Source organism: Pleuronectes platessa, chromosome 6 (assembly GCF_947347685.1).
Source record: "Pleuronectes platessa chromosome 6, fPlePla1.1, whole genome shotgun sequence".
Classification (NCBI taxonomy): domain Eukaryota; kingdom Metazoa; phylum Chordata; class Actinopteri; order Pleuronectiformes; family Pleuronectidae; genus Pleuronectes; species Pleuronectes platessa.
In genome coordinates this window covers 6473038-6499467 of record NC_070631.1, presented here as the reverse complement: position 1 = coordinate 6499467, position 26430 = coordinate 6473038, and the positions used below count along the sequence as shown (strand labels likewise).

Below are 26430 nucleotides of genomic sequence, written 5' to 3'. Positions count from 1 at the left end.
AGGAGGAGAGAGGAGAGTCAAGAGAGAGACAGAGCGAGGGAGAGAGGAAGAGGAAGGAGAAGAAGGGAAAGAGGAAGAATGAAAGAAATGAAAGTAGAGGAAGGGAAAATGACACAGATATGAGCAGAAAGCATGAGATAGGAGGAGTGTGGTTTGAGTGTGGTTGTACTGGGCAGCTCACAGGTTTGTGTGTGTGTGAGGTTCTGGAAAATGTGTTAATTCTTTATGATCTATTTGCAGATTTTGTGTGTTAGAGTTGGTGTGTTGCACTACAACATGTCCGACGTCCAACTCACCCCCGACTTCCGCACGCTGCCTCGTGGTTTGGGAACCGGTCGGCTGGACATGATCTCTGTGATCTCAGGTCCCACCGGGAGGCTCTGGTGCTGTTTGGTCCTCTGGGCCTGCAGAGCCAGCTGATAGGCCACCTCGAACGCCTGACCCAGGGTCAGTATGATCTCATAGGTCAAGTTCTATGCAGAAAAAGAAAAAAGAGAGAAAGAGGAAGAGCTTGAAAATGTCCTGGAGTTTAAGCCTCAAAGTCAGTTTTATTTTCCGCCAGGACAACGACACTGTGCTCAGTTTGCAGCGAGGCAGCAAAGATCTGAGAGCAAAGTTTCACTTCAGAACTAAGACGGAGAAGCGGCAGTTCATCTCAGGAGCATCGTGCAGCACCACACAGCTTCTCTCAGCAGATACCTCTGCTGCATCTTTGTGTTAAATCCGCTGCTGTGTTCTCCTGTTGTTTCCTCTCAGCTTCCAAATATGAACAAGTCGTAAACACAGATGATTTAAACATCCCACCACACGGCTCAGGAATTAAAAAACATTTCAACACTACTCTTCCGAGGTCCACAATGAGGAAATGTGTCATCTTCTTTAATCAAGAATGAGACACAAACATGTCGTCTGTGTCTGTGTCACACAGACATCTCAGACCTCAGACTGTATCCGCTCCATGTTCCCACTTTGGGAGGAGAGGATAATGTCTGGTGGTTAAAATAACTAATGTGCAACTAATGTGTGTGGTGGCTTTTTATTACTGTTTTCGATTTCAATTTTTTTCCCAAACCCACAGAAGAAATGTGAGAGCTCAGAGAACTGCAGTGACTGAGGCAAAAAGTGTGTCACTGAGCTGTCTGGAGTGACCGCGGCTGCATCATGAGGCAGATTAGCAGGATAATCATCAGATCTCTGGGGTGGGGGGTGGGGGGGGGGGACAGAGTAGGTAATGGACGGCTAGTTATCATGGCCAAGAGTCGCACCGTGTCTACAAGGAAGCAATCAACTGCCGGTGAAGCATGGCCCCTCAGAGAGATAAAGGCCGTCTGGAGATAAGGGTTCGATTGTGAAGACGGTCACATCTGCTCCGAGTGAGGACAGGAAACCATGCTGGTGGAATTCAGATGTGCCAGCGAGGAAAGTTTTTGAGCCCTTCCAAGAAGTTACTCTCACTTTTAATCTGGCTTCTGTCAGACATCTTTTGAGCTTCAGACATTTTCCAAAGAGGACGTATGTGAGAAGAACACAAAGGTTTAAGACAGTTGCTTGTCACCGGATTTCTGGGAAATTCACAGTGAGTTGATGATTTTTCTTACAAGTGATGGACCCAAAACTTAAAGATTACAAATCCTCTCAGGATGATGAAGAGCAAGCCAACAAGTAGAAAACACAGATGAAGATGTCAACTTGGAAAGGCGACGAGATTTGAGGATCTGAGGGTTTTGGGCGATAAGGGCCGACCCCTGTTGTGTTTCCTGATGTTGTGCACATGTCTGACGCCGACAATTTCCTGCTGCATTCTTCATGTGTGAAAGGCAAAACTCTGGAAAAAGTCTGGAAGCGATTTTCCAGGGCGATATCTGGACTTCGTGTCTGAAAACCACACAATGACTTTTCCAGCAGAACAAAAGGGGGCGGGGCAGCGAGCGCCATCCTTACCACGTCTACTGTGCTGAACACGTGGCAGTAGTGGTGGCTGGTCTGCAGGTCCTTGGTGATGTAGGCAAACGTGCACAGGTCCTCTGGGTCCTGGGCTGCACAAGAAATATTCCGGATCTCGTGCTCTGCGATGATGTTCTGCACCGAGAAGAGAAGGTTTGAATCAGCAACAGACTGAAAATGTCACTTTAATACAACACAAAAAGAAAATCAAGCTTTTTTCACACACAAAAACTAAGGACACGAGTCTGAAGGAATTGTGAAAATACGAGGTGACAGGAGACACTGAGGCATAAAATGTGTTTCACAGCCATCGGAGGAGAGTGCAGACATAGAAATTAAAGGGCGGCTGAGCTTTCCTTTCTTTTATTAATGTCAAATAAATGTCAATATGAGGAGAATTTCATCAGAGAGCAAATAGCCTGATGTCCGAGTGGAAGACTTTCAGAAAATAATACTAAAATTCTGAGTTTAAAAGTATGTGGTGCACTGTGGAAATGGAGGGTTTAAAAGTTAACTTCAGTTCGAGCAATAAACCTTATTGGCTGCATCGATGAACTTCACACCCTTGTAGGTGATGGAGAGGAGGATGCTCGGGACCTTCCTCATTTGTTCCGTCGACCTCTGAAGGACGACAAAAACAGAGCAGATCAGAAAGGAGAACAAAGTGATTTATCCTTCATTCATATGCACAACGTCATGTTAATGTTCACCCAGAAACACATGAGTTTATCAGAAGCTAATTGTAGCATACCCGCATTTTGGCGCAGGCATCCTGCGTGGACTCGGTACCCCGCAGCTCCTTAATGAGCATGGACCCCAGGTACTGAACAGGGGAAGAGCAGAGAAGAAAACTCAGTGATGCTGTGTGTGTGTAAAGTGGAAACTGGATCATTGAGGGAAAGAGAAAGGCGTAAATTTACACTGGATTCGTAAGTACAGGATTCGAAGATGAGCTTCTCCGGTGAGTGATGCCAGTTCTGGACTGGGGCGTAGGGCGCAGCCAGACTGGGAGGACGCAGCGTCAGACGAGGCTCTCGATGCCGCTCCTGGAATTATCAATGAAAGGGTTTTACAGTCACTGGATCACATGGAGATAATGGACTGCTGAAGATGCAGATAGAACTCCACATACATGAGATCTGTGTCGTTCACTGTGATATCTTTGGGTCACGTCGTAGTCGTTATTTGGCACTTTTTTCCTCCCTGGCTCTACTACAGGCAGCAGAGGGTCCATGGATCGACCTGCGTAGGAATCCATCTGACTGAGGGGGGACGAGGTGTGGGATCCAGGCAGGTCTTGGCACTGGAGACAGTCAGACAGATATTGTACTTTAGCTTTTAGCATCAACTATGCTTTGCAGGTTTAAAATCTGAGTCAGACTGAAGGGAAAACCATCAAGTCTTTAGGTTCTCACCCTGATCTGAGACAAGCGAGGAGGTTTGACCGGAGGCTCCTCGTAGGGTCTCTCTGCTAAAGAAGCAATGATGCGTTTCCTGTGACCCAGGAGGGATATCTTCAGCACCTGAGGGAAAAGAGGAAAATATGGAGCGACACATGAGGAGCTGGTGCTAGAAAGGTGGAGACATACCAAGGAAAAACAGAAACTCCTATTAAACATATCCTATCAACAAGTATACAAGCTTTTAACATTAAGCTCGACCCAAAATGCCCTAACTTCTGAGAGCCTTGACTTAAGTATAGTTTTAAACCTGTGACCAGCTGAAGCACTGAAATCCAACATCATAATTTGGGTCTCTCAAACTTTTCTTTATTCCATAAACCTATTTCCTCCTCTGATACTAATCCCAGTCCATGTCACTGGGACTCACGTTGACGATCTCTAGCTCCCACAGGTTCTTCACACAGTCCAGAGTGCGGTAGCCGCTGGTCAGGAAGTTGTTCAAGTACTCTTGAAGTCCCAGATTGTCCAGCCAGGAGGAGAGGGAGCTGCTGCCATCACAGCCCAGAGCTTTCACCTGCAGGAGAGAACGGTCAAGGAAACTCAAAGGGGTTCATGACACCGGCTGTAAATCTGTATCTGCTGTAGTTTGACCAGTTTTTCCTGCCAAAAAATTACTTATAACCCTGAGGAAGGAGACAGATTATAGGTTTAAGTTGAACTAATACAGTAGTAGAAGTACTAGAAATAGCCGGGTTTTTGTATTTGTTTTGAAACAGACATTCGACACTTCTACTTGAGTTAAAGTACAAAACTGTAACCAAATGAAGATACTTTCCTTAAAGTAAAAGTTCTGGTAGAAAAATGTTTCCATCCCTGATATTATATGTTATTGTCTTATTCGATTATTAATACTGGAGTAGTTATCAGTTGATTTGTCACCTTAGGTAATGAACGTGCTGCGTGCAGGATCTTCTTTCTGTGACTTGGGTCCTGGATCCCGATCTCCCTCAGGTCCTGGTCCTCCATGACATTACTGCCCTGCAGAACAACATGCAGAGAACGACACAGTTTAAGGAAATGGGAATGAACTTGAATTCTGGTGCCTGTGAGAGACGTCTGAATCAAGTGCATGAGAATAGAAATCATTCAGGGAATTCTGGGTAAAACATGACACTACCTGCCAAACAATATACAACACTGTAAAAGAAATCAGGTCACATTATATGATCAGGATTGTCTAAATGTGTGTTACCCTGAAATGATATGTGGAAATCTAAAACACACAAGGTTAGACGAGCCCACGCTGAAGGGAAAATATTGATCATGACCAAACGCTGTCATGGCAGAAAAAAGGTGAATTATTCCAGAGTGAGATGTTTAAACTCCTGGAGCCCAGCCCAGTGACTGAAGGACCGGGGCCATGTTGTCGATAACCCCTTAAATGAGACCTAAGCGTTTGTGGGGGGGAGGGGGGCTGCATGGATGTGTGTGTGTGTGTGTGTGTGAGAATTGTAGCCAAACTCATCTTTGGTTACACAGAGTAGCACCTCTGAGACCATGTGGCAGGCGATTGGATAATGGAGAAAGGAGCGATAAATCAATGTCAGGGCTGCAGAGTGGTCAGCGATATGTGATGGATGGGTCGAAAACGGGTGCTTCACTATCGGACTGTATCTTCAGGCTGCAAGGAGACAACCCCCCCCCCCCCCCCGACATGTGAAGGTAGAGTATTTCTACAATTAAAGTAATGTAATAACACATTCCTGTTAGCCGAGCTCACAGTTCGAGATAAAAATAAATGATTACAAAGCGTCCCGGCTCAGATAACTGGTGAATAAGAGGGGGGGGGGGGGTGCTCCACACGAGGCGTCAGCAACCAAACCTCATCTGTCAAAGTATCATGACGCGACATGGGAGCTGCTGCCCTCACGAAATGTGACGGCCCCCGTGCAGCTGACCCATCTATACAAATATCAAGTGAACCACACACTAACACACACTAACACACACACACACACACACACACACATGCACAGCAGCGACGGGACAGAACAGTCTGTAGGTCAGAGCTGACGACCTGTTCTTCATGCAGGAGCAGTCGATATGAACGAGGGATGAGGAGAAGGGAAGAGTAACGCTGCCTGTGGAATCACAATGATGATAAAAAAAAATTGCTGAGTAATCCGCCGAAATACAGTTTTACACTCATTCGGTATTGTGATGTGAAAGTGGGTATTTTGGGGGCGAGTAGCAGCTTGCATTATAAAACCTGGGGGAATCTTGAGAGGGACAGAAAGACGGGATGAAGGAGAGAGAGTCTGCACCGTCTGGGCAAGTAGTCGTTTGTAACTATGACGTTCGTTCGGTCTCTCTCTCTCTCTCTCTCTCTCTCTCTCTCTCCCCTTTGCACAACTTAAAGTCTGTTATCTCAGAGCGGCGCCGCGCTGATCGCTGCCTCTCCACCTGAGGATTGAATCTATTTGGGGAGCTGGATGGATAATTGTGCTTTCACAGTGCACATGGATCGTTGCATTATTGTCCCACTGGAGATTAACTGATAAATGGCGGTGTGTGTGTGTGTGTGTGTGTGTGTGTGTGTTTGCGTGAGGGGGCATATTAGAGACTGGCTCCACTGTCAGTGCTCATACTTTCTTCTCCTCTGTGGTTGAGTAGACGTGTTTCAATGCAAATATATCATCGGTAATATGTATATGTATTGTATGGATCAAGGGATTTGTTTAGTTTTACTTCTTTTGTCATTTTCCCAGACGTCCCAGAGAATAATTGATGGATCTTCTTCTTCTTCTGGATCTGATACCGACTGTTGTGCAGCTGGATTGAATCTAAGGAGACTATTGGGCCTTGGTGGAGGTTTGAACTCTCTCGAGTGCCGTTCTACTTTATTTTGTTTCTCCTAAAGTTTCCTGTTTATTGAGATTTACTGTCATTCGAGACAGAAGATATTACAGCTTGTCAAAATGATTGTTGTGAAAAGAGACACTGATGTTTTCAGAATAAAATGTCTGATAAACCAGGCTGTGTGGGTTTGGATGATTTATTAGTTTACTAAAAGTCAATTCTCTAACAAATTACTGACTAACTAATTAACTGTTTAAGAGTTTAACTACAATTTTTTCTTAAAAGATCTTTTAACTATTAAATGGCTTATTTTAGCCATTAATTGTATAATCAAAAGAAATAATTAAATGTTCATATAGATTAAACTAATTGTGTAATAACTGATTTCAGACCCTTTAACATGAGGATTTGCAGCTTGTCTGGGTCTTATATAGAATCCTGAGCTTCACCAAAAATGTCACCTTGGACTTTGGGAAAGCACAATGAAAAATTCATTAAACAACTGAAAAGATATTGGGCGGGTCCAATAATAATGGAATAATCCACGTTTCGGTGCCTGAACAAAAGTCGACTAAACGCACAGACTTTAAATGTGAAAGTCATTTTAAAGGGATCGCTTAAACAAAAACATAAATATTTCATTGGCGAGAGACACGGACTCCACAGGAGGAAAAAAGTGAGGAATGCACAACAGCTGACATCAGCACAACACGGGGGAACACAATACAGTAGAGTGGTGTAACCTCGCTGGTTCTATGCCTTTGCTTGTGTGCTCCATCCATCTCTGCTGCCCGCCTCGCCCTGTGCTCTCATTTAAATGCGGCTGCTCTCTTCTCGGTGAACCCAGAGGAAACTGGTTCCCCCCTGGTTTAAAAAGCACTCTGAATCCAGGCCAGGTGCTCGGGGGCACGACTCCCTCACTCTGACCGTCTGAAGGACAGATAACAGCCGCACTAAAGTCACAGTCTGTCGTCCTGAACAGGCTGTCATCAAAACACATGGGCCTGTAAAAAATATACCTGTGACAGACGGCTAAAGACGATAAAAACAAAAAAAACGCCGTTTTTGATCCATACCCTGCGTAACTGTTTTATTTAAATAGTTAAATGGATGAAAAGTATAACACCACCACCAGCACAACAGAAACAAATCTATTAATCATCTCAAATGTCTGGGCTTCTAATGCACGAGGCCATTACCGAGTTTCCAATTTGTCTGCAGGCTTCATTGGCATCAACTTGTTCCAGCAGAGTTGAGTCAGAGAACAGGAGATGGAGAACTCTGCTGGATGGAGATATCATGTGTTCTGATGTTTCTGTAACCTTTGTGTAACTTCTCCGATTCAAATCTTTGAGTTACCTTCACCAAGGAGGTTGTGTTTTCATCTGCTGTTTGTTACGAAAACTACTGGAGGGATTTCCACGAAACTTAGTGGACGGGTGGTTTGGGTCAGGAAAGTGAATTTTAAAGAAATAACACAGATCTTGATTTGATTGACATTGAGGGGGCTGATATCTATAAGTCTGTGTAATTTGGTGCAGCCCAATTGAATTTAAGGGGACTGTTGAGCCTTGGCAGAGGTATACGCTCTACTTAGTGCGATTCTACTTCCATGCACCAAATCACCTCCATCAATTCAGCACTTGAAGTAAATGTGTTCCCCTCCGGATCGCTCCATGATTGAACACCACCTTGACGTGTTGGAGAAACAGTTTCCTCTTGGACTAACTGCCTCTGCACTCCGATGGCCGACCCCCGTCACAGCTGAACGACATGTTTTTCCAGAGGCTGAGCTCGGGAGCGAGAGTAGAGCAGGGGGGGGAAAAAAGAGCTGTTTTCATTTTAACAAGCATCACTGGAGGACGGCGCGGCTGCACGGGAGCCTGGTTCATCCGGACATTTGCTCTAAGAGTCGATAAAAAGCATCTAATTGGTTTCAGAAGACGCTCGTCTCTGCCTCGGGGCTTGAACACGAAACAATCACTGCATCTATCGATCCAGTCCTGGAGCGAGCCTGCCGGGCAGACAGAGGCGGCAGCAGTCCGCCCGGCTGAGTAAACACTGTTTAGTTAGTGATCTCACTGCAAAGGGGCATACAGCAGACATGCCATTTCTCAACCCATGTTTTTCAGTTGGGGGGGTTTTATACCCAAGGGAAGATTAAAAGGAGCCTGATGCTGAATCTTTACATTTGATGATGAGGAATAATTGATTATTTAAATGAATTTAGCCTTTTTTCGTGTTGGTAAATGATCTGTATTTGTAAAAGGCCCTTTTTTCTCAAACCTCTTCTACAGATCAGTTTTTTGCCAATCACCCGTTCACACGCACATTCATACAGAGCATCTGTGTGCAACCCGTTCTCTGTTTTAGAAGGGGCAGTTTTGGGGTTTGATATCTTGCCTGAGGAATAGGGACGACTGGGATCGAACCGCTTTCACCCCTGAACCACTACCCTTGTTTTTGACTATAGCAGCTACAGAGGAGAGGACATGGAAGTATTAGTGTCTTAATTAGGATCCAGTCATCCATGACGCTCCAGGAATTGTGTATACTTGCAATATCGATTTAGATTGTTTAGAGTTGATACCCTAGAGATTATGTGTGAGGCTTTGTTGCATTAGACAATATTATCTGTCTGGTCACAGAGCCCACAATGCAACATGACCTATCCTCTGCTGTATCCACTCCAATACACAAGCGCACATTAAACACAATTAGATTAGAACGTTTAGCGCAGACAAGGTTACTCGTGGCGTAATTCCCGTTTCCAGTCGAGACCAAATTGAGATTTTTTTAGAAAGGTCAACATTTGCTGTGGAGAAGGACGCGTTGTTTAAAGGTTACGGCTCTTTTCTAAACCCTCAAGCGGTCTCGGGGGAGCCAGGTGGTTTTGTAAGCCGTGTTTAAAGATAGAAATATTGCCAGCTCTCCGCTCAGACGAGTCGGGGCTGAGGAGGGAGGGAATGAAAGGCTAAAAAAGAGAGAAAGAAGATTAAAAACCCGGGAAGCCACTTCAGAGGCTTCGACGCAGACTTAAACATGGCTGTCGTTGAGGCCGGGAGAGAGAGGGAGATAGAGGGAGAGAGAGATAGGGAGGACTGTGCTAAACGGAGGTTATGTAAAGTAGATTAAAGGTTATGTGTGTCATTATAGAGTGAAATTAGTCAGACATCGCGGGCACGTAGGTCCACAAGAGTGTGAAAGGTTCTCATGTATCTTAATATTCATGGGTTTGATGTTTCTGGCTTTGTAATGCTGCTTCAACAACAGTAGCTGAGAGACATGGACATTGTGGTTCCTGTAAAACATCTAAAGCTCAGTGAGACAGTTCTGCTCTCTGGAGGTCAATTAGTCCCAATTTACTATAACTATACGTCTAAGTTACAACATGTAAATAACAAACCAACAGAAAACTCTGATCTTCATTTGAAACTGGTTTACAGACGGAGGAAGAAACACAACTCTTTACTTTGACTCAACTTCATCAGTATGTTAACCACTGAGAGAACGGAGGCTCAGATTATTAAGCATGGAGATTAGTGTCGTTTCTCAGCCACTCATCTGCATATACAGCACACTGGGCTCGTTTCATTTCACTGTACATTGGGTTTAGTTTATGGCTGCCGTTGTCAGACTTTTTCCAAGTAGCTCCTTTTGAATTTTAATAATTTCACGGCCGGTAAAGTCTGTAGAAATACTGTGGTTAAACATTAAATGTACTCTATAGGCTCACAGCACATCAACTAGATCACAAAAATGCGTTTGTGCTTCAATAATTTAATTAAACTGAATAATAATTTGCAGTTATCTGCAGTCGAACACACAGATTTTTTTAAAAGATATGTGAAGAGGACAAGCGAGTGATGTGTGACTTCCAGCAGCCCTGGTCATAAAAAATTAAATATAATGACTTTATGATTAAAACGGTCACAATTCAGTGAGATAAAGTGATCTAACTACTTCAGTATTATGTAAAATACAAGGATTGCTGTGTATATCACATCCAATGTCTTGAATGGGAACAGAGCTGTAATGGCCAATGAACACACACTTTTTAAGATCTTCAGCCAATGGCGATTGCTCATGCTATTTTAGATTAGTAATGCACGAATTATGATGATTTAAAGGCTCAACAAAAACCTGATTTATTCTGATTTATAGATAAGATGATTGCTGGATTGTTTTATCAGTGTGTACTTGGATTTGTCAGTATTACATAGTAAATACATTGACGGTGATGTGATGTATTTTTTTGTATAAGTCATTAAAGTTTGTTTCGCTTAGTTAAGGGGATTTTTACAATTTGTTGGAAAATGTATCTGCAGATCTGGATCTGTTGTCTATAGTAATCCAATGTGCGGGAACAAGTTGTGTACATAACAGATCATAAAATCTTTAATTAATGTAATTATTAACTCTACTGCACATATGAGGACAGATGGGGAAGATGTTGGCAGGTTGTGTTTTGCCTGCATGTGACCGTTTACTATTTCTCACCAAACACAAAACAGTGAAATCAAACGTGGCGTTTGAAATGAGACGAGGAGCTGAACACATCTGGCTCCTCATGAAAAGACGAGGCGCGTGATGGGCCCGATGGAGGAGGAGACAGATTTCTGCCCGACACATAAGGTGGCTGTCTCACTTCCAACGTTCCCGCTGGCTCAGCCCAACCAGCTGGGTCCCTCATCCTCTCCTCCATCAGTCCTCATTAGTGACAAAAGCACCAGCGCCAACTCACAGTGGCGTCGCTCTATAAACTTGTCGGCTCTGCAACAGTATCCCATTGCTCACTGAGACGCTCCTCCATGCTGGGCGGGCAGCAGCCGCCTCTCAGTGACTGTAAGTGAGAGAGGTGACAGCGGCCTCCTGAGCTGAGACAAGGCGTCTGAGAGCCTGACAGGACAAACCTGACTCACACAGAACCGGGCGATAGGATATTAAACCTGATGTAAACAAGACATCTGACAGCACAGGCTGCGTGTTGTGTAGTTGAATGGGCATGAAAACTTCTAAAAACCTTTCAAAAGACTAAGAAAGGTTCTGCTGGGAATCAAATAATGAAAACTGAGAAGTGTATAAACTATTTTGTTCAATCCCCCCTGAAAACAACTGTTCCTATAATTAGGTATCATAGTTACTGAAACACAAGCCTGACTCACGGTGGGAGAGGTTGAGTTTCATCTAATTCAATGTCGGGTGCAGCTCAGGGGATCATCTATCCACTAATGGAGAGTGAAATCGGTTGGATTAATGCACAAAGATGCAAACTGGAGTTAAGTAGCAGGAAGTGGTGCCAGGTAGGAAAAAAACAAAGATTACATAAGTGAGACGTCAAAGATGACAGTCAAAAGAGTTGAGGACAATTTGGACATTGTATAAAAGACAAGAGGAACTCACCATATAGTGCAGGTCGTCGAAGCCGTTGAGGAGCAGCTTGCTCTCGTACTGCGGGAGCCCCACGTGCTCCAGCCAGTCTCCCACGGGCTGGTCCAGCAGCCGGCCCGCAGCACCTGCCGACAGGGGAAAGCGCTTCAGGAGGGAGAAACCTTTCAGCCGGTAGCAGCGGCACTCTGAGGACGAGACGTGGCATTGCCACATCATTCTCGGCCAGCAGAGCCGAGCGCACCAGCAGCAGGAAGGCGGAGGAGACAGTGTCCTCTGTGGACAGGGCGTCGGCTCCCGCAGGGCAGCGGGGGCCGACTCAAAGTCACCCAAGATGGATTATAGCACCCCTGATCTCAGGGGCGAGGGGGGGTGATAAACAGTTATGAGCTGGTTGACCACCAGCTGACAACAACAACACAGCACTACCTCACCTAAATATGGAAAATGAGCAATAAAACAGTTCATGTCCAGCCATCAGAAAAATTCTAAATGTCCCATGGCAGGAGGTGGAACTTCAGCCTGCAGCTGATTTAAATGAGCTCCAGTTCTGTCATGAGGAGAAACACAGAGCAGTCCGAGGAGAGCCGCCGCTCAGAGCTGCTCTTTTCAGGGGCAGTGATTTGTTTCGGCTGAGTGGGAAGTTGTTGGGAAATGTGTGGACAGAAGCGGGAGACAGTTAATTATCGAACTGGCTCATCCCTGAATCACAGACGCAGCTCACTCAGCACATAATCCACGGGACAGGAACTCTGCACACATGAGCAGCAGCAGGACGGGCAGAAAATGTGGATCACAAGCAAAAGCTGTGGTGACGGCTGTCAGCAGCCTGACCTACAGGAGCAGACATGATCGCCTCTTCTCCTTTTACCATGTTACCGGTTTAACTCACTTTGAAAACACAGGAATCAATTATTACTCAATTTGGTGAAGTTGTCTTTAACTACTGATTCAATCACTAAGTTGTGTGTGCATGGCTACATAAGGAAATCTGTCAAATTACAAATAACAAACAGACATGAAATAAAACTACAATAGAATGAATGTGTAAAATGCACATTTTAAAGCTTTGCATTCCCTTGTCGCCGCCCTCATCTCCTCATCTCCTCATCTCTCTCCAGAAAGTCGGAATAAGAAGGTAAAGAAATAGAAATCCACTCAGGGATCCAATCAGCTACTTCAAGGAGCACTTCAGTAATAGCTGGCCCCCGAGACTGAACTGCTCTGCAGACGAAGAGAGTGTGAGAACTGTCTCGCCTCCGTCTGGCACAGTTTGTGAGACACGGTCAAGTCCAGTAAAAAAGAAAAGAAGAAGCTTGTATCTACGTCTCCGGGCTGAAGAATGGACAGATTCCGAGGTGGCGTCCTCCTATTGTCCTGACTGTTCACAACGCTGCTCCCTGCAATTCCTCTCTCCTCCCTCACTCTCTCTCTCCCCCCTCCTTGTTGCATGCGTTTCCCCACTCCTCCCTCTCTCCCTCTCTCCACCACCACCTCTCTGAAACACTGCAGGTGGCTGCTCTTTGTCAGCGCGAGCTACAGACCCCCCCCCACCCCTCATTACCAGCATTGGCTCCAGCTTCCTTCCTTTCATCGCACCGCCCTCGATGTGTTTTCCCTTCACACCTTCCTCCACTGCATCTTTCACTCTGAAGTCCATCAGCAGAGGGGAGAAAAGTAAAACAGTGGCTGCAGGCACGGAGCCACTCTGCCAGACACATCCCAGCTCTCTAGTCAACGCTGGACTGAGTCGGAGAGGGGAGGGTCGGGGGTGGGGGGGGGGGGGGGGGGGGGCTGATGGGGATGCAGCTTCTCACTTGGGCATCAAACAGAGAGCTGCCTCTCCGGAGAGTGCCTCCCTGGCCTCGGTGGCCTCCGTCATTGAGATGGAGCGGTGAGCTCGGCGGCTGAGGGGCTGAGTGGAGGCAAGTTCAGAGCCGACAGATGCAGCCCGTGGAGGGAGGCTCACTACGCTGCTGCAGTGGTCTCAGCTTTCCTTAAGTCTACAAAGCAAAATGAGCTCACCCCCCTGACATACAGTAACTAGTGGTTAATATTTAAACAGCTCGCTCCGGCTGGGAATATGGAGACGGCAAACTTTCAGCTAAGCAACAACGGCTCTGCTGCATTACTTAAAGATATTATGACGTGTCTCAAGCAAAGAGTTCGGTGCTGAAGAGAGGGAGTCTATTGTCCCCGGGCTCCATCCATCAACCCTGACGGTGAATAAGAGGTGGACAGGTACAGAATCCTTAACACAAAGAACTGGCCCGGCCCCCTTTGGTTTAAAAGCTTGAAAGCACCCTGTGGTTGTCCTGTCCACTCTCTAACCATAGGGCAAGAGAGGCTGCTCAGGAGCATCGATTGGTCGAATGTTTGAGAAGACCCCCCCATTTCTTACAGCTCAGTGAATAACCTTCAATGGTACTAAGGCAATGTATAGACTGGCCAAAAGTCCAAGTGGTTTCAGGGATGGGAATAAGACATAAGTAAGGCAACAGCATTCTGCAGCAAAGGAGGCAAATCAACCCCTTTAAGCAAAAACAAATCCCCTGTCTGTCTGTACAATACTGAGCTGCAGGAAGTTGCACTGTATACTGTTATCAGGAGGGAAAGGCAACGGAAAGGCAGACTGGTTGGTCATGAGTTCATCCTACAATAAGATAATGAGCCAGACTTAAATCCCACAGCACAGATCAGTGCAACACGTTTGTGGGAACTTGTGCAAAGAGGATGATCTTTCACGAACAACATAAAAAAAAGCATAATAAAGTGATCAAAGTGGTCTTTTAACTTCAGTTCATGAGGATTTCTTAATATCTTTGTCTTCAATGCTTCAACAGCTGGGAAAGTTCTTCAAATAGAACTTCTTAAAGCCGAGTAACTTTCTCTACAGTCGCAAATACCAACTCCCTTCCTCGCCTGCTCTATGAGAACAGACCAACTGTCTCGCTGCATTATACTTTAGCAACCGATTCTCTGTTGTTAACTGAATCTCAGTTTGTTTCCAGGTGCATCCTTCATTGACCTGGTCTCTCTGTTTGATTTCCCCTGAGGGCCCCGATAAGGATAGAATAACTTTGGGGAGGATAAATAAAATTCAGGCAGGTACGGGTAAAGAAAGTGTGAGTTATAGGTCCAGAGGACGGTAAGTAAGGGCAGACTTTGTCCTCTGGTAATACAAACTTATGTCACAAACATAGAAAGGCTGATAAAAGGTTTATAGGAGAAGCAGGCGAGGAAATCAAGTCTAAATCTGTTCAGTAAAATCCCTGCCTACAGCCAAATGGGCAATTACATTTTTTTATGTTGAAAACTAGGGAGTTCTCATGAGATTAATAACACAACAGAGGTGAGATTTATAACAGAGGTCAGTAAAAACAGATCCAATCTGCACAAAGAGCTGGAAACTGGAGCAGCTCATAATTTCAACCTAATTCCAAATGTTTCAACCGTTTCTAGTTGTTGGATTCTAATTATGGAACAAAAGGCGAATAATGATTATACTCTACCTGGCGTAGCATATTGCTGATCTCTGGATGATTCGATGCCGGCACCAATCAGCGTCATGATCTTCTCGATCTGAGGACAAGAGTGAAAGAGAGAAAGAAATGAGGAGCCGCAGAAGCCGTCACAGTTTAACCTCCACCCCTCACCAATACAAATGCAGAGAAACATCCCCATGCCTTAAACGATACACCACCAAATACAGGCACTCTGCAAAAGCAGTGTTAAACTATCAGCAGGAGAAGTTTCAGTAGTTTTTATGAAGACACACAAAGGGTTTTTTGAAGGGCATCCTGAGCAGCTGCATTTATGCCTTGTTTATTGCAAAAGCATTCCAGTGACTTCTACAGTCTCATGTTGGACGAGTTACTGACACTGGGCTGCAGGTATAAAAGCTGCTCAACCGCTGCCTGGAGCCAAGGCAATGATGATTAACACAGACACTCGCTGGTCTCACCATCTGTCGGTAAAAGTTTTGACAGGGCAATAAAAAAAAAAGAGAGAAGTGGTGTGATAAAATGATACAGAAGATGGTGTCAAGATTATTGCTCAAATCATAATATCTATAGTTTCAAGGTAACTGAGGCTTTTGATGATATAAAGCACAAAAATGATTGAATTCATAGAAACTGGAGAGAAAAAGGAGCAATAACTAAAACTGAAAAGACCCAGAGTGCCATGGTTCCTTGCAAAGGGTTCATGCATTTCCACAGAATGCATGAGAGCATCACTAAGGTGTTGTTGTCTCCCAGCTTAACCCCTGATATCAACATGCCATACACATGCACAACGGAACATAACAGAATATTGTGTTATATATGTGTTCATAAGGGCCCTGCAGCAGCATTGGGTCATTGAGCTGTAATATTACACCCGTCAGAGCAGTGGAACATGTCTCACGCCCTTTCAACCGGTCCAGGGGTTGAGTATTCAGAAAATGAAAAGGTAGAAACTGACAGTGCTGCTATCACACCTGTCAGGTACTGTCACTCAGTTCTTTATATAACTGTTTGGAAATGTTTTCTCTGAAAGCAATGTCTGATGACTGAGTTTAAATCCTGTCTGCTCCTCTTAAAGCCCCAGACGGGTTATTGGCCTGCATTAGAGTAGTTATAGAAGACAACATGGTGCCATCAGGGCTCCTCTCGTCATCAATCAGTTCAGTCGTGAAATAGAAGAGAAATGTCCGTCAGATTGATGCAGTTTTTTAAAAGTTCTGCTCTCGGACTGGATAGTTAATAGAACATTAAAGCTCCTCGACTTGGATAGAAGAAGAAATGAAAAATCACTGAGATTATCTCATTCCACCGGGGGTTCATCAAGCCCGAAAGAATCCCATCTACCTCTACCAAGAGCGCCCCAGAAGAGGACAGATCCAAACCCCCGAAAAGGACCAGGAAGTTATTTTATGAAGATGGACTTCTTACGCTGTCAACGGAATTAGATCTTCGTTGTTTTGAGGTGGGAGAGGTCGTCGGTGTCTGCTGAGAGAGAATTCAGGGTTTTGTTTTTGTGTGCTTCTGTGTTACTACTGTAAACTGTGCCAGAGAGCCACCAGCAGGGTTAGTTCAACCTTCCTGTTTGATATAAAGATCCTTTACACAGTTGATCCTGAAAGACTATTCTAAAAATGAAAACCATGTGGTGCATAAGCAATTTGTTTAGTTAAGATTAAATCATTGAGAAATTAGGAGGTTGAAGAACATTTTTTTTAACAAAAGAGTAAAAACAAAACATTCAACATCAAGGAACCTGAGGACCACACGCTCTTATTTTAAAAGTTAGTTTCTTTAAAAGATATTATTGGGGCATTTCGCCTTTATTGATAGGACAGTGCAAGTGTGAAAGGGGGATGACCCACAGCGTTCTAAAAACATTGATGGTGAATTGGCAGCATTTCTCATACCTAAGCTGTAGAACCAGATGAGTCGGCAAAACAGCTCACTACACTACTGTGTGTGTGTGTGTGTGTGTGTGTGTGTGTGTGTGTGTGTGTGTGTGTGTGTGTGTGTGTGTGCACGCGCGTGTGCGCACTGGCTAAGTCAAAATGTACAAAGATCCACCAGCACTTTTAAAGCTACATTAATCACCATGCTATGTATTTAACCTGCATACTAAGTAAACACAATTAACAATAAAAACACCCTGGTCGACTGAGGGTAACGTGCTTCATTCTTTCTTGGCTGTGCTGTGAGGCAGTGAGGGTCAACACCAGGAAGTCACTGCCAGTGGCCACAGAACCATCAGTCACACAACCCCCTGAGGTTTTTCTATACACAAGATAAAAATCTGTTAATTAAAGCTTCGCCCCTGAAATAATCCACAGAGGCGTCATATTTACCATTTACCATTTGAGGGAGGTATTGACCTTCTCGTGTAACTCTCGGCACACAACTAAATAAGTGTATTCCCCAAACTATTGGGTTAAGAATATTCCTTCTCTCAGTACGAACAGATGAAACAATAGAAATAGCGTGAACCCAGTCTGCTATCTCTCGCTGCAGTGAGGGAACTGAGTTGTAAATGAGGCGTAAAAGATAAAGAATCTCCTGCGTGGTCATTGGCTATCGCTCGTGTGCAGCTGGGGGAACGATATCGATTTTGCAATAAATACAAATTGGAGAAATCTTAATGTGACGCGTTCGTTTTCCGACTGCATTCGAGATAAGCAACACTTCTAGGCTGTCAGCAGAGCCAATTATAAAGCTGCTGATGAACAGAGCTCCGCGAAATCCCACTCACTCATTCACAGCTGTTGTAAGTCATGTGACAATGAGCGCAGGGTAATACTGGTGTCTGGTAAAGTGGTGGAGGTCTGTGCTGAAGGGAGGATAATGCTGCTGTCAGGGGCATCACTCCTCTACAATGAGCACAGTGGCACCAATGGGGGGGGGGGGGGGGGGGGGGGATGATGATGTTCTCGCTCTCCTTCGGCTCACGGGAGATAAAACAAGTCTGTGTACTTTAAAATACTGAAGCAGGGGTTTGTAATAATCTGTTCTCCTGAATGTCGAGTCGACCTCAGGGGGCCTCGAGCTGCCGTGCAGAAGAACAACGAGGTGACTGGTTGCATTTTAAACAGGTAAGGTCAGTGTATCGAGCTTTGCCATTTAAAACGCAATGCAAATGTGAGTGTGTGTGTGTGTGTGTGTGTGTGTGGATCGTAGACTCTTTATAAAGATGGATGATGTGACAGCTCCAAAAAACTGACGCCAAATCATCTCTATTGTCCTTCATTGTAGGGGCTGTAGTTTAGGTCATTGAACCCATCTCCTCCATGTTAGTGGATGGGACATGGACCGAACACAACTCTTCTTGTAACTTTGGTTTTCACAAAGAGGTTGAAACATCATGAAACATCAAAAATCACCCACTTATTCACTAACCCCTTTACTATATAAGGACTTCTATGTACAGCACTAATACATAGTACACTAATACTAGTACACTACTACAGACTAGTAGTAGTGTACCGTATCCGAGAAATGGTAACTTTTGTACAGCGGGAGAAGGAGGAGACGCGTCCCCCATGTTTACTTCCAGTGTTTGGTGAAGATGCAATAAGAAAAAAAAGAGCTTCACTCAGTCTTGGTGTTCGCTTGTCCACTATAATGAAAAAAGGGAATTTCAGCTGGGCCAGTGAGATTCAGAAGCAGCTACCGTGACAGGCAGGTGTGATCCACAGTCGTGTTGGAGCTGGGTAAATACATCCTATCAGGGGACACAGCCCGGTGATTTCCTCCAGGTAAAACACATCCACAACAAGAGAAAAGCCTCCGAGTGTCATGGCCGAGGAGCAAGGAGCCGTGAGAATGAATAGAGGAGCGAGGGAGAGGAATGTGTTTTTGTGCTGCAGGATGGAATCAATGCAGAGAAGTGAAATGGAGAGGCGTCCATTGTGAGAGGGGCTCACTAGAACAAGGAGACACAATGAGGAGGGTCAGGAGTCAGCAGCAGGGCGGAGGTCAGCAGCTGAAGAGCGAGCCGTGATGAAAGTTGGTCAGGCTGAGATTAAAGACACACAGACCCATTTATCATGCTTCTCCCAGCGGGCCGTCTGCACTGGGATGACACCGGAGGATAACTCCACCGCTATTTTACTGGTATTTGAAAGCATAGTTGTTTTTCCATTAACAGCCTTGACAATCTGGAACAATACTGAACTGAGGCGCAGACAGGAGGGCAGTGGGAGAGCTCAGCTGAAGGACGCCTTGTTAGAGCCTGTGAAGGGAGAAACAAAAGGCGGCTGCAGAGAAAGTGTGCCCGCACGACCGGCCTCAAACTGGCCAGCTGGCACCAGAACAAGCGTTGGAATTGAAACTGTTGACCAGTGAATGGCATCAAGGGCAACACAAACACGCCATCGTCCAAAAAGGAGGTGCCAACACCTCAGTGCCACATTGGGACAAAGCACCGTCAGCAGTGCCATTAACATTACCTGAAATAGCGCAATGTCACGCTTGTGCTTTTAGGAGCAAAGTCCCTGACAAACAACTCCACAATTTTGTCGCCTCATCCTCAAAGGACGACAGGATATAGTTCTTTAATAAGTGGAAATACTTCATTCAACCTAGAGCAGAGAAGGCATCACTGCTCTCCAGAGACTCGAGTTCTGAGTCCTCCTGTGGCTGTCCTGCGTTGGAAGAACCAGGCCATGACCCACACCCACAGGTAGGCAAATCCACTGTATGAGACTTCCGCGCAAAAACAAACTGCAAGAATATGTCTCACCTCACACAGAGTCAAATCTACCACCAGGTTCTGCACATGGCAATACAAAACAAAACAAACAAAGAAAAGTTGCATGAACGGTTGCAGAAAAGGTCGGGAGGAGTAACTTTTTAAAGGAAACACTCTAAAGAAGAATCACAAAGACTTCAATTACTATAATAATCGAACTGTCTTTACGAGAAATATAATATCCACAGAAAGGCTAGAGAGCGTAAATTCTCTTCTCATTCAATTGACGCACTGCAGGTAGACAAGATTAATGAGCCGCCGGTGGAGCTGCTGCCTTCAAGGGGATCAATACTCACAAAAGCTGGTTTCATAGTGACTACTGGATCTGTGGAGTGCGAAATCGCAAATGAAGTTAGCGGAGCAGCGGGGCTGTGGATGGAGGGCGGCCCTCTCCTTCTGTGTCCTTCTACAGCCGTCTGTTTCCCTTTCTCTCCTCCCATTCGTGGAGCTCAGTTGGCTGGCCCACACAATGTGCCCCCTGGATTGTCATCTCCAGTCTGATTCCAAGGACCAAGACCAACCCACATTAGCATGCGCTTTACACACCAGCACACACCCACATGCACGCGCACACACACACACTAAGAACCCCCTTAAAATGGAGAGATGCATAAGGCCAAGACCTCATGCAAGTCAAATCTCCTTGTCTTGAAACTAGAGGCAGAGTATCCGAGGGTGTAGCTCAAGCGAGTAAAATGAGGGGGGGGAGAGAGAGATGGAGTGAGACGGATGTAGAAAAAAAAGAGAAGAAGTGACAACTGGAATATTTGGAAATCCAGATTAAGAGATGAAAGATATGTTTTTTAAAGCCATGTGTGCGTGCGTCATGGGGGTGGGTGGGTTCGGTAACGTTCTGGGACTCCTTGGGCCGAATGCTGTCATACAGCCCAGTAGAGTGTTGCAGAGCAGTCAGTCGTGACAGGCAAGATGGCCGCCACACAGCAAGCAGGGCTGCAGATGGAGTGATACGGGCCGGGGAGAAGTCGGAGGAAGCGAACAGAAGAAGGGAGTTTTCCATTTCCAGTGGACAACCCTCCTAACATCATTAAAGAGAGTGCAGGCTGGGTTACGCCCAATCAAACTTTAACTACTTTCCCCACACACTCCGCTCATTCGCTATGCACTTTGTGTCGCCAGTGTGAATATTTCCATTTCAAGCGAATGCAGGCTTATTCCCTGAAAGGAGAGTAAGACGGATCCGGGGCTCTCGCCTCTCTTGCATTCAGGCATCTGATTCACTATTCAAGTGAGAAGAAATAAGCATCCGAGTTCATTAATATTAACTACATCCCCTAAATTGCACAAAAGAACGTCAAATCTCATTTGGGGAAACAGGTGTCACCACGCAGCCCATCATGGAATCATTAGAGAAGGTGGAGTTAACCACAGCAAACTGCTTCTTCTTAACTTCCTCCCTCAGGCAGCAGGGCTCACATTTAGTTCCCTGCAGCTTAGGTTCTGGTACTTTTTAAAATTCAGTCCAGCTTTCTTGCATAAGATGTGAGACGTGTTGTTCTGGCTGACGGGCTGGTTCACACACAAATACAGTCTGTACCCAGTGTGACAGGGAACATGACAAGGTGCCTGCACATACTGTTACTGATATCCATCAGAGACCTGGTTCCTGTTTCAAATCTTATTCTGCAGCTCGTTTCTTTAGACATCAACTATCTGCACTGAGTCGTTTGTTATCATGATCTTAAAGAAGTCTTATTTTGCGGGCCAACAGACTGGAGAGTAAATAAGATGCACTCCCAGGGGATGAATTAATAATTAAGGGTGAATTGTGCTGCTCGATGCCAACAGCCTACTTTAAGATTTCAAACACGCCTTTAAGCATTGTGATGAACCTCAAGCTGGTCAGTTCACTGGGTAACATACGCTAGGATGGTGCATACAGCAAATGAGGCCACTGCCTGACATGAATCTCCTTTTCCCTGATGAGAGCTTCCTCAGTAAGTAGCCAATAAAACAGCTTGTTCTCCGAGAGGACAGAGACACCTGCTGTTCGGCCTCTTCCTCTACAGACACTCTGTTTAACAACCAGATCAATTCTCATGCTCATCTGTGCCCAAGCACCAGGGAGAAGAGGATCTTTTTTTTTTTAATGGCGGCTGAGGGCAACAAGGAAGAGCAGTGATCTTGGATGACAAAGCAAACATCATGGCTGCGTTGCTGCCGTCACGCTCACCGAGCCCACGTCCCTCGGTCTGAGGAGGTGAGGTGTTGGTTAAGCTGGGTCACTCGACTGCACGGTGCCCTGCCGGTGACCACAGAGTGTGAGAGGGGAAATGAAAGATTCAGACTCTCAAGATGTTCCCTTCACTTGACCTTCTTACTCCACTGGACCACAATGTTCTACAGAGGGTGGGCGACGTCTCTATATCTTTAATCTTCGCATCGAGTGAATGAACTAATCAATAAATTATAGATAATCTTAAACTATTTTTTTAACATAATTTTTGATTGAAATATGTCAGTACTCATGATAGAGCTGGAACGACATAATCATTCAGGAAGATATTAACACTAAACTAACGGGACAGTCAATCGATAAATAATAAGAAATTAGTTTTTTGGTAATTTAGATACACACATGCATTATTCTACCACTTGTCCAATAAGGCAATGACCTGCTGATTTTATTCAATTGTAAAATGTTTGGTAATTATGTATATTTATTATTTATGTGTATTATGTTATTGCTAAAAAATGTCAAATACTTTCATGAACATCTCCACGATTATTTTTGCAGAAATAACAGTATCTACATCAAGTATCCAGAAATATTCAGGCTTTCATTTGTGGCATGTGTTGTATTAATAATTAATCACATTATTGAGGAGTCATTGATGAATCTGTAAAGAACAATCCTGTTCCTCTAGATTCAGTTGTAAGAAAAGAAAACTAACAAGGCAGAGAAGCCCATTGCAGCAGTATGCAGAAGTCATGATGAGGCTCCTATTGGCTAAAAATGAAAGGCTTAAGAAATCTAGTCAAACTTGGGTAATTCTTAGAGTTTCGCAAAACAATGCAGCGAAGGTATTTACGATGAAAGTCAAATATTCTTTTGATTGTTTCTGTGAGGGTCTACTTGCCAGACTTTGAGTTAAAGTTATGCTGCTGATGTTTGCAGATGTGCAGCCGGGCTGAAGTAAATCAAAAAGTTCTTTAATCTCAGACAACAACTTTGCACTGACTGAACACAGGAATGGATGAGTCATGCTGTCAAGGTGCTGTGTTCTGCCCTCGGGCCAGAAAAGTGTTCTGAACTTGTGAACTCTTCTGCCTGGCGTCTGAAAGAGGTTTTGTGTATTCGCTCCTCTCCCGTCTCAGCGTTGACTGGACGATTTCCAAACAGATCAAATATCCGGCTTCAATTTGCTGTTGTGCGTAAATATGCTTCAAAGAGACTCGTCCAATTACAGAATCCTTGTTGTGGGCTGGGATAGTGCATCACTGACAAACAGCTGCAGCAGCAACATCCACATCTGGCTCGGTTTATGACACATGACAACGATAGACACGAGTAAATGAGCAAATCTAAGAAGCAAGCACACGTCTACAGTGGAGGCCAGTATTGCAAAAACACTGCTATAATAATGTGTGCATAATTCAGGTGTGGTTGTGTGGTGTGTCGACCAAAACAAGATTAAGAGTGGACCAAAAAAACACGTCTTAAAAGCTAGAAAATCTCACATATTACCTCATGTTTGCACAATCGCCAGACGCTTAAGTAAAAGCTGAAGTTTCAGTGAAGTAGAACAAAAACACATCGCAATCTAATATTTGGATTAGTGGTACAAGTCAACAACATGAGGTTTTCTGAAGATCTCTTTCTTAGTTTCAGGTCATTCTGATCCACAGACTCACACCTACATCTCAGACCTGCTCTGCTTCCCCCATCCACCTCCATTCAGACCGGCTGAAACCAAACCAGGGCCCACAAGCAGCCGAGACATCGACCTCAGACTCTCTACCAGCTCTGCTCACCCGGGCCCATCCGATAGGCCCGTGTAAATAAAACACTAGGCAGCAACACGATCTCCTCACTGTGGGGAGGAAGAGCATCGGGGCTCGTGATCTGTTCTGGACGGTCTGGCATTCAAAACTGAAACGTGTAAGTTCACCTCTCCCGCCCTGCACTGCCATCGGAGGGGAGGGGAAATGTAAAGAAGAAACACGACAGTATGTTTTCAATCTACAGAACACGAATGATACAAAAGGAAGAATCTTTGAGACAACAGTGGATCCGCTCGATGAGGGCGGATTATGTTCAAACTTTACTGAGAGGCTTAGAGGAAATCATTAATCTTGCCAACAGTAAGAGGATTAGTGAAGAAAAAATGGTGAAAGAGCATGAAGAGGAAACTATATGTACACTTATATGACTGTATATACCTCTGCTCACTCGTTGTTATATATATGTTCTATTATTCACAGCCCATACAAGTTGTTACTACATCCACCGAGCAGGTTGTGTTTTCAAACTACTTGACGGATTTCCATGAGACTCGGGGAGGATGATAGGATTTATTAAATCACATTTTTTGATGATATTTTAGATACAGTTTTTTGACTTTTTCATTAATGGACCTTGGTGAAATCTATCAGGTGTATTAAGGGTGTGTCTGTGAGTCTGTGGAATTTGGTGCAGCTTGAGTGAATTTGAGGGAACTGCTGGGCCTCCGCAGAGGTATGCACTCTACTGAGAGCTCATTTTAAATCATTAAATTGAGAAGCTAGCAGGCCTTTTTACACTTATAGATATTTTTAAATGATCCCACTTCTGTTAGGCGTTGTGGTTTGTGTGATGTTTGAATGGTCGTCCATCTGTACAGAGACTCGAGGTGGAGTCTGAAGCCTGAAGGGAGACGGATCAGCAGCCTGCGCTCTCTCTGAATCTCAATTTATAAATCTCCGTCTCTCGTCTCAGTCTGTGGTTTTATCTCCGTCCCCTCTCACTGCATGTGGCTCTACTGAGCTCTTTATCTGTGTCCCAGACATCAGGGGTAAATGGAAGGTTGGCGTATGCTAAACAAGAAAATATTCAGAACAAAAATATAACCATTTTACAGCCAAAATATAGAGAGTTATGAAAGGGATTTTTGTGCATCATAAGCAGCAAATATATTCTTTAAGAAACAATCTCCACCAACTTAAAGCGTTTCCTGTGCTAACACATTTTCCAACACAGTCACTGTGCTCGCTGATGGTTTGTGTTCAAGGCGGAGCTCACGTTGCACAGCGTCCCCCCTCTGGACAACAGGTGGGCTTTGTGTTGACAGAGCGACAACAGTGTGCGATGAAGTTCACTTCAGTCAGCGGAGTTCTCGTTTTCATTCACGAGCGCTTCCGTTGTGAACCAGCGTCAACATCAAGCTGAGTCACGACTAACAATTGAGGCTTTGTATGAAAAAAAAAAGTGTACAGGAGGAATCCTCCACAGTGTGTTGTTTGGACTCCAAATCTACTGTTGAAATGAGAGATTTAACATTGGCCCTTCTGTACAGTCTGTGTATGTAGTCTGTGAGTCTCTTATTGTAGCAGGTGAACAATGATGTTGTTTAAACACTTATTGTATCTTGGGCTCATTTCTTTGTTTGGTTATTCGAATGGTTTTCTATTTTGGATAGAAAATGTTGTGATTACTGAAGAAACTTGCATTCAACTATGTTTATCTTTCATATTATTGATCTGTAGAGCTGCTTTAAGACTGCAGCATTAAAAAGTACACAAGCACAAAGTCCCTAATAAGGTCAAAGACTGAACACTTACCTCGTCCCATTCTGAAGTGAAAGAGGGAGATTTCTCAAGCCTCTTCTTTCCAGTGCTACAGTTAGAAACAGACTCGCTACGGTTCCCCAGTCCGCCGTCCTCCTCACTGGGAGGCGACACCAGTAAGTCTGAGTCAGACTTGGAGAGGCTGCGTGCCAGTTTCAGGTCCCCGGGGGGGCGCATCCTTCCGGCAGACACAGCCCCGGCCCCAGAGTCCCTGTGTTCCTTGATCACAGTTGCATAAATCGCTTTTGGGTCACAGTCCGTGAGGATGGCCGCCATACTGGGACGGCTAGGTGGCGGCGTGGCTGCGGCTACTACTTCCTCTTTTACTTTGGCAGTTTTCCGTGATTTTTCCTGGCCCTTGGCGGGGAGCGGAACACCTGGGAGCCTGAAGGGCTCCTCGCCGGAGTCGAAGACAGGAGAGGATCCGTGCAGGAGGCCAGTGAACACCTCCGGGACACCTGGCTCCTGGCTGGGCTGGGAGTTATCTGGAGAGAGATAGAGACAAGGAATGAACAAAGTTAAGGACGACAGAGAGCAGTTTGTAAAGGCTCAGAGAGTGGACTCCTAACTGAGGGGCAGATCCTTAGAGCAGAGCTAATACGAAACCGCCCACACAAGACCCGAAACAGATCTGTAATTGTTTCCTACGGGGAGTGACGGAGAGAAACAAGGGAGAGAGGAGAGATGGAGCAAAGGGAAGGCGTATGTTGGCTGAAGAAATAACAGAATTCCAAACCCAGCTTGCAGCCGTCTGACGGCGATGTGCTGGTGCCTGACTGCCTGTGTTGTGTAACAGGGAGATGAG

The 26430-nt window shown here is 45.0% G+C and overlaps 1 protein-coding gene across 3 annotated transcripts in view; it reads right to left on the bottom strand.

The window, feature by feature from the left end:
- LOC128443103 (ankyrin repeat and SAM domain-containing protein 1A) overlaps positions 1 to 26430 on the bottom strand; it is a 67712-nt gene that overhangs the window by 3653 nt on the left and 37629 nt on the right. For 2 of the 3 annotated variants that reach the window (XM_053425848.1, XM_053425847.1), the window contains exons 14-26: positions 25620 to 26110; positions 16529 to 16585; positions 15107 to 15176; positions 11610 to 11722; positions 4287 to 4385; positions 3775 to 3921; positions 3360 to 3467; positions 3077 to 3247; positions 2865 to 2990; positions 2696 to 2767; positions 2479 to 2565; positions 1942 to 2079; positions 297 to 473 (exon numbers count right to left, since the gene is read on the bottom strand). In XM_053425848.1, the coding sequence (XP_053281823.1) occupies positions 297 to 473; positions 1942 to 2079; positions 2479 to 2565; positions 2696 to 2767; positions 2865 to 2990; positions 3077 to 3247; positions 3360 to 3467; positions 3775 to 3921; positions 4287 to 4385; positions 11610 to 11722; positions 15107 to 15176; positions 16529 to 16585; positions 25620 to 26110 (1856 nt within the window). The remainder of the gene's footprint in view (positions 1 to 296; positions 474 to 1941; positions 2080 to 2478; positions 2566 to 2695; positions 2768 to 2864; positions 2991 to 3076; positions 3248 to 3359; positions 3468 to 3774; positions 3922 to 4286; positions 4386 to 11609; positions 11723 to 15106; positions 15177 to 16528; positions 16586 to 25619; positions 26111 to 26430) is intronic. The other variant, XM_053425849.1, reaches the window with a different exon arrangement.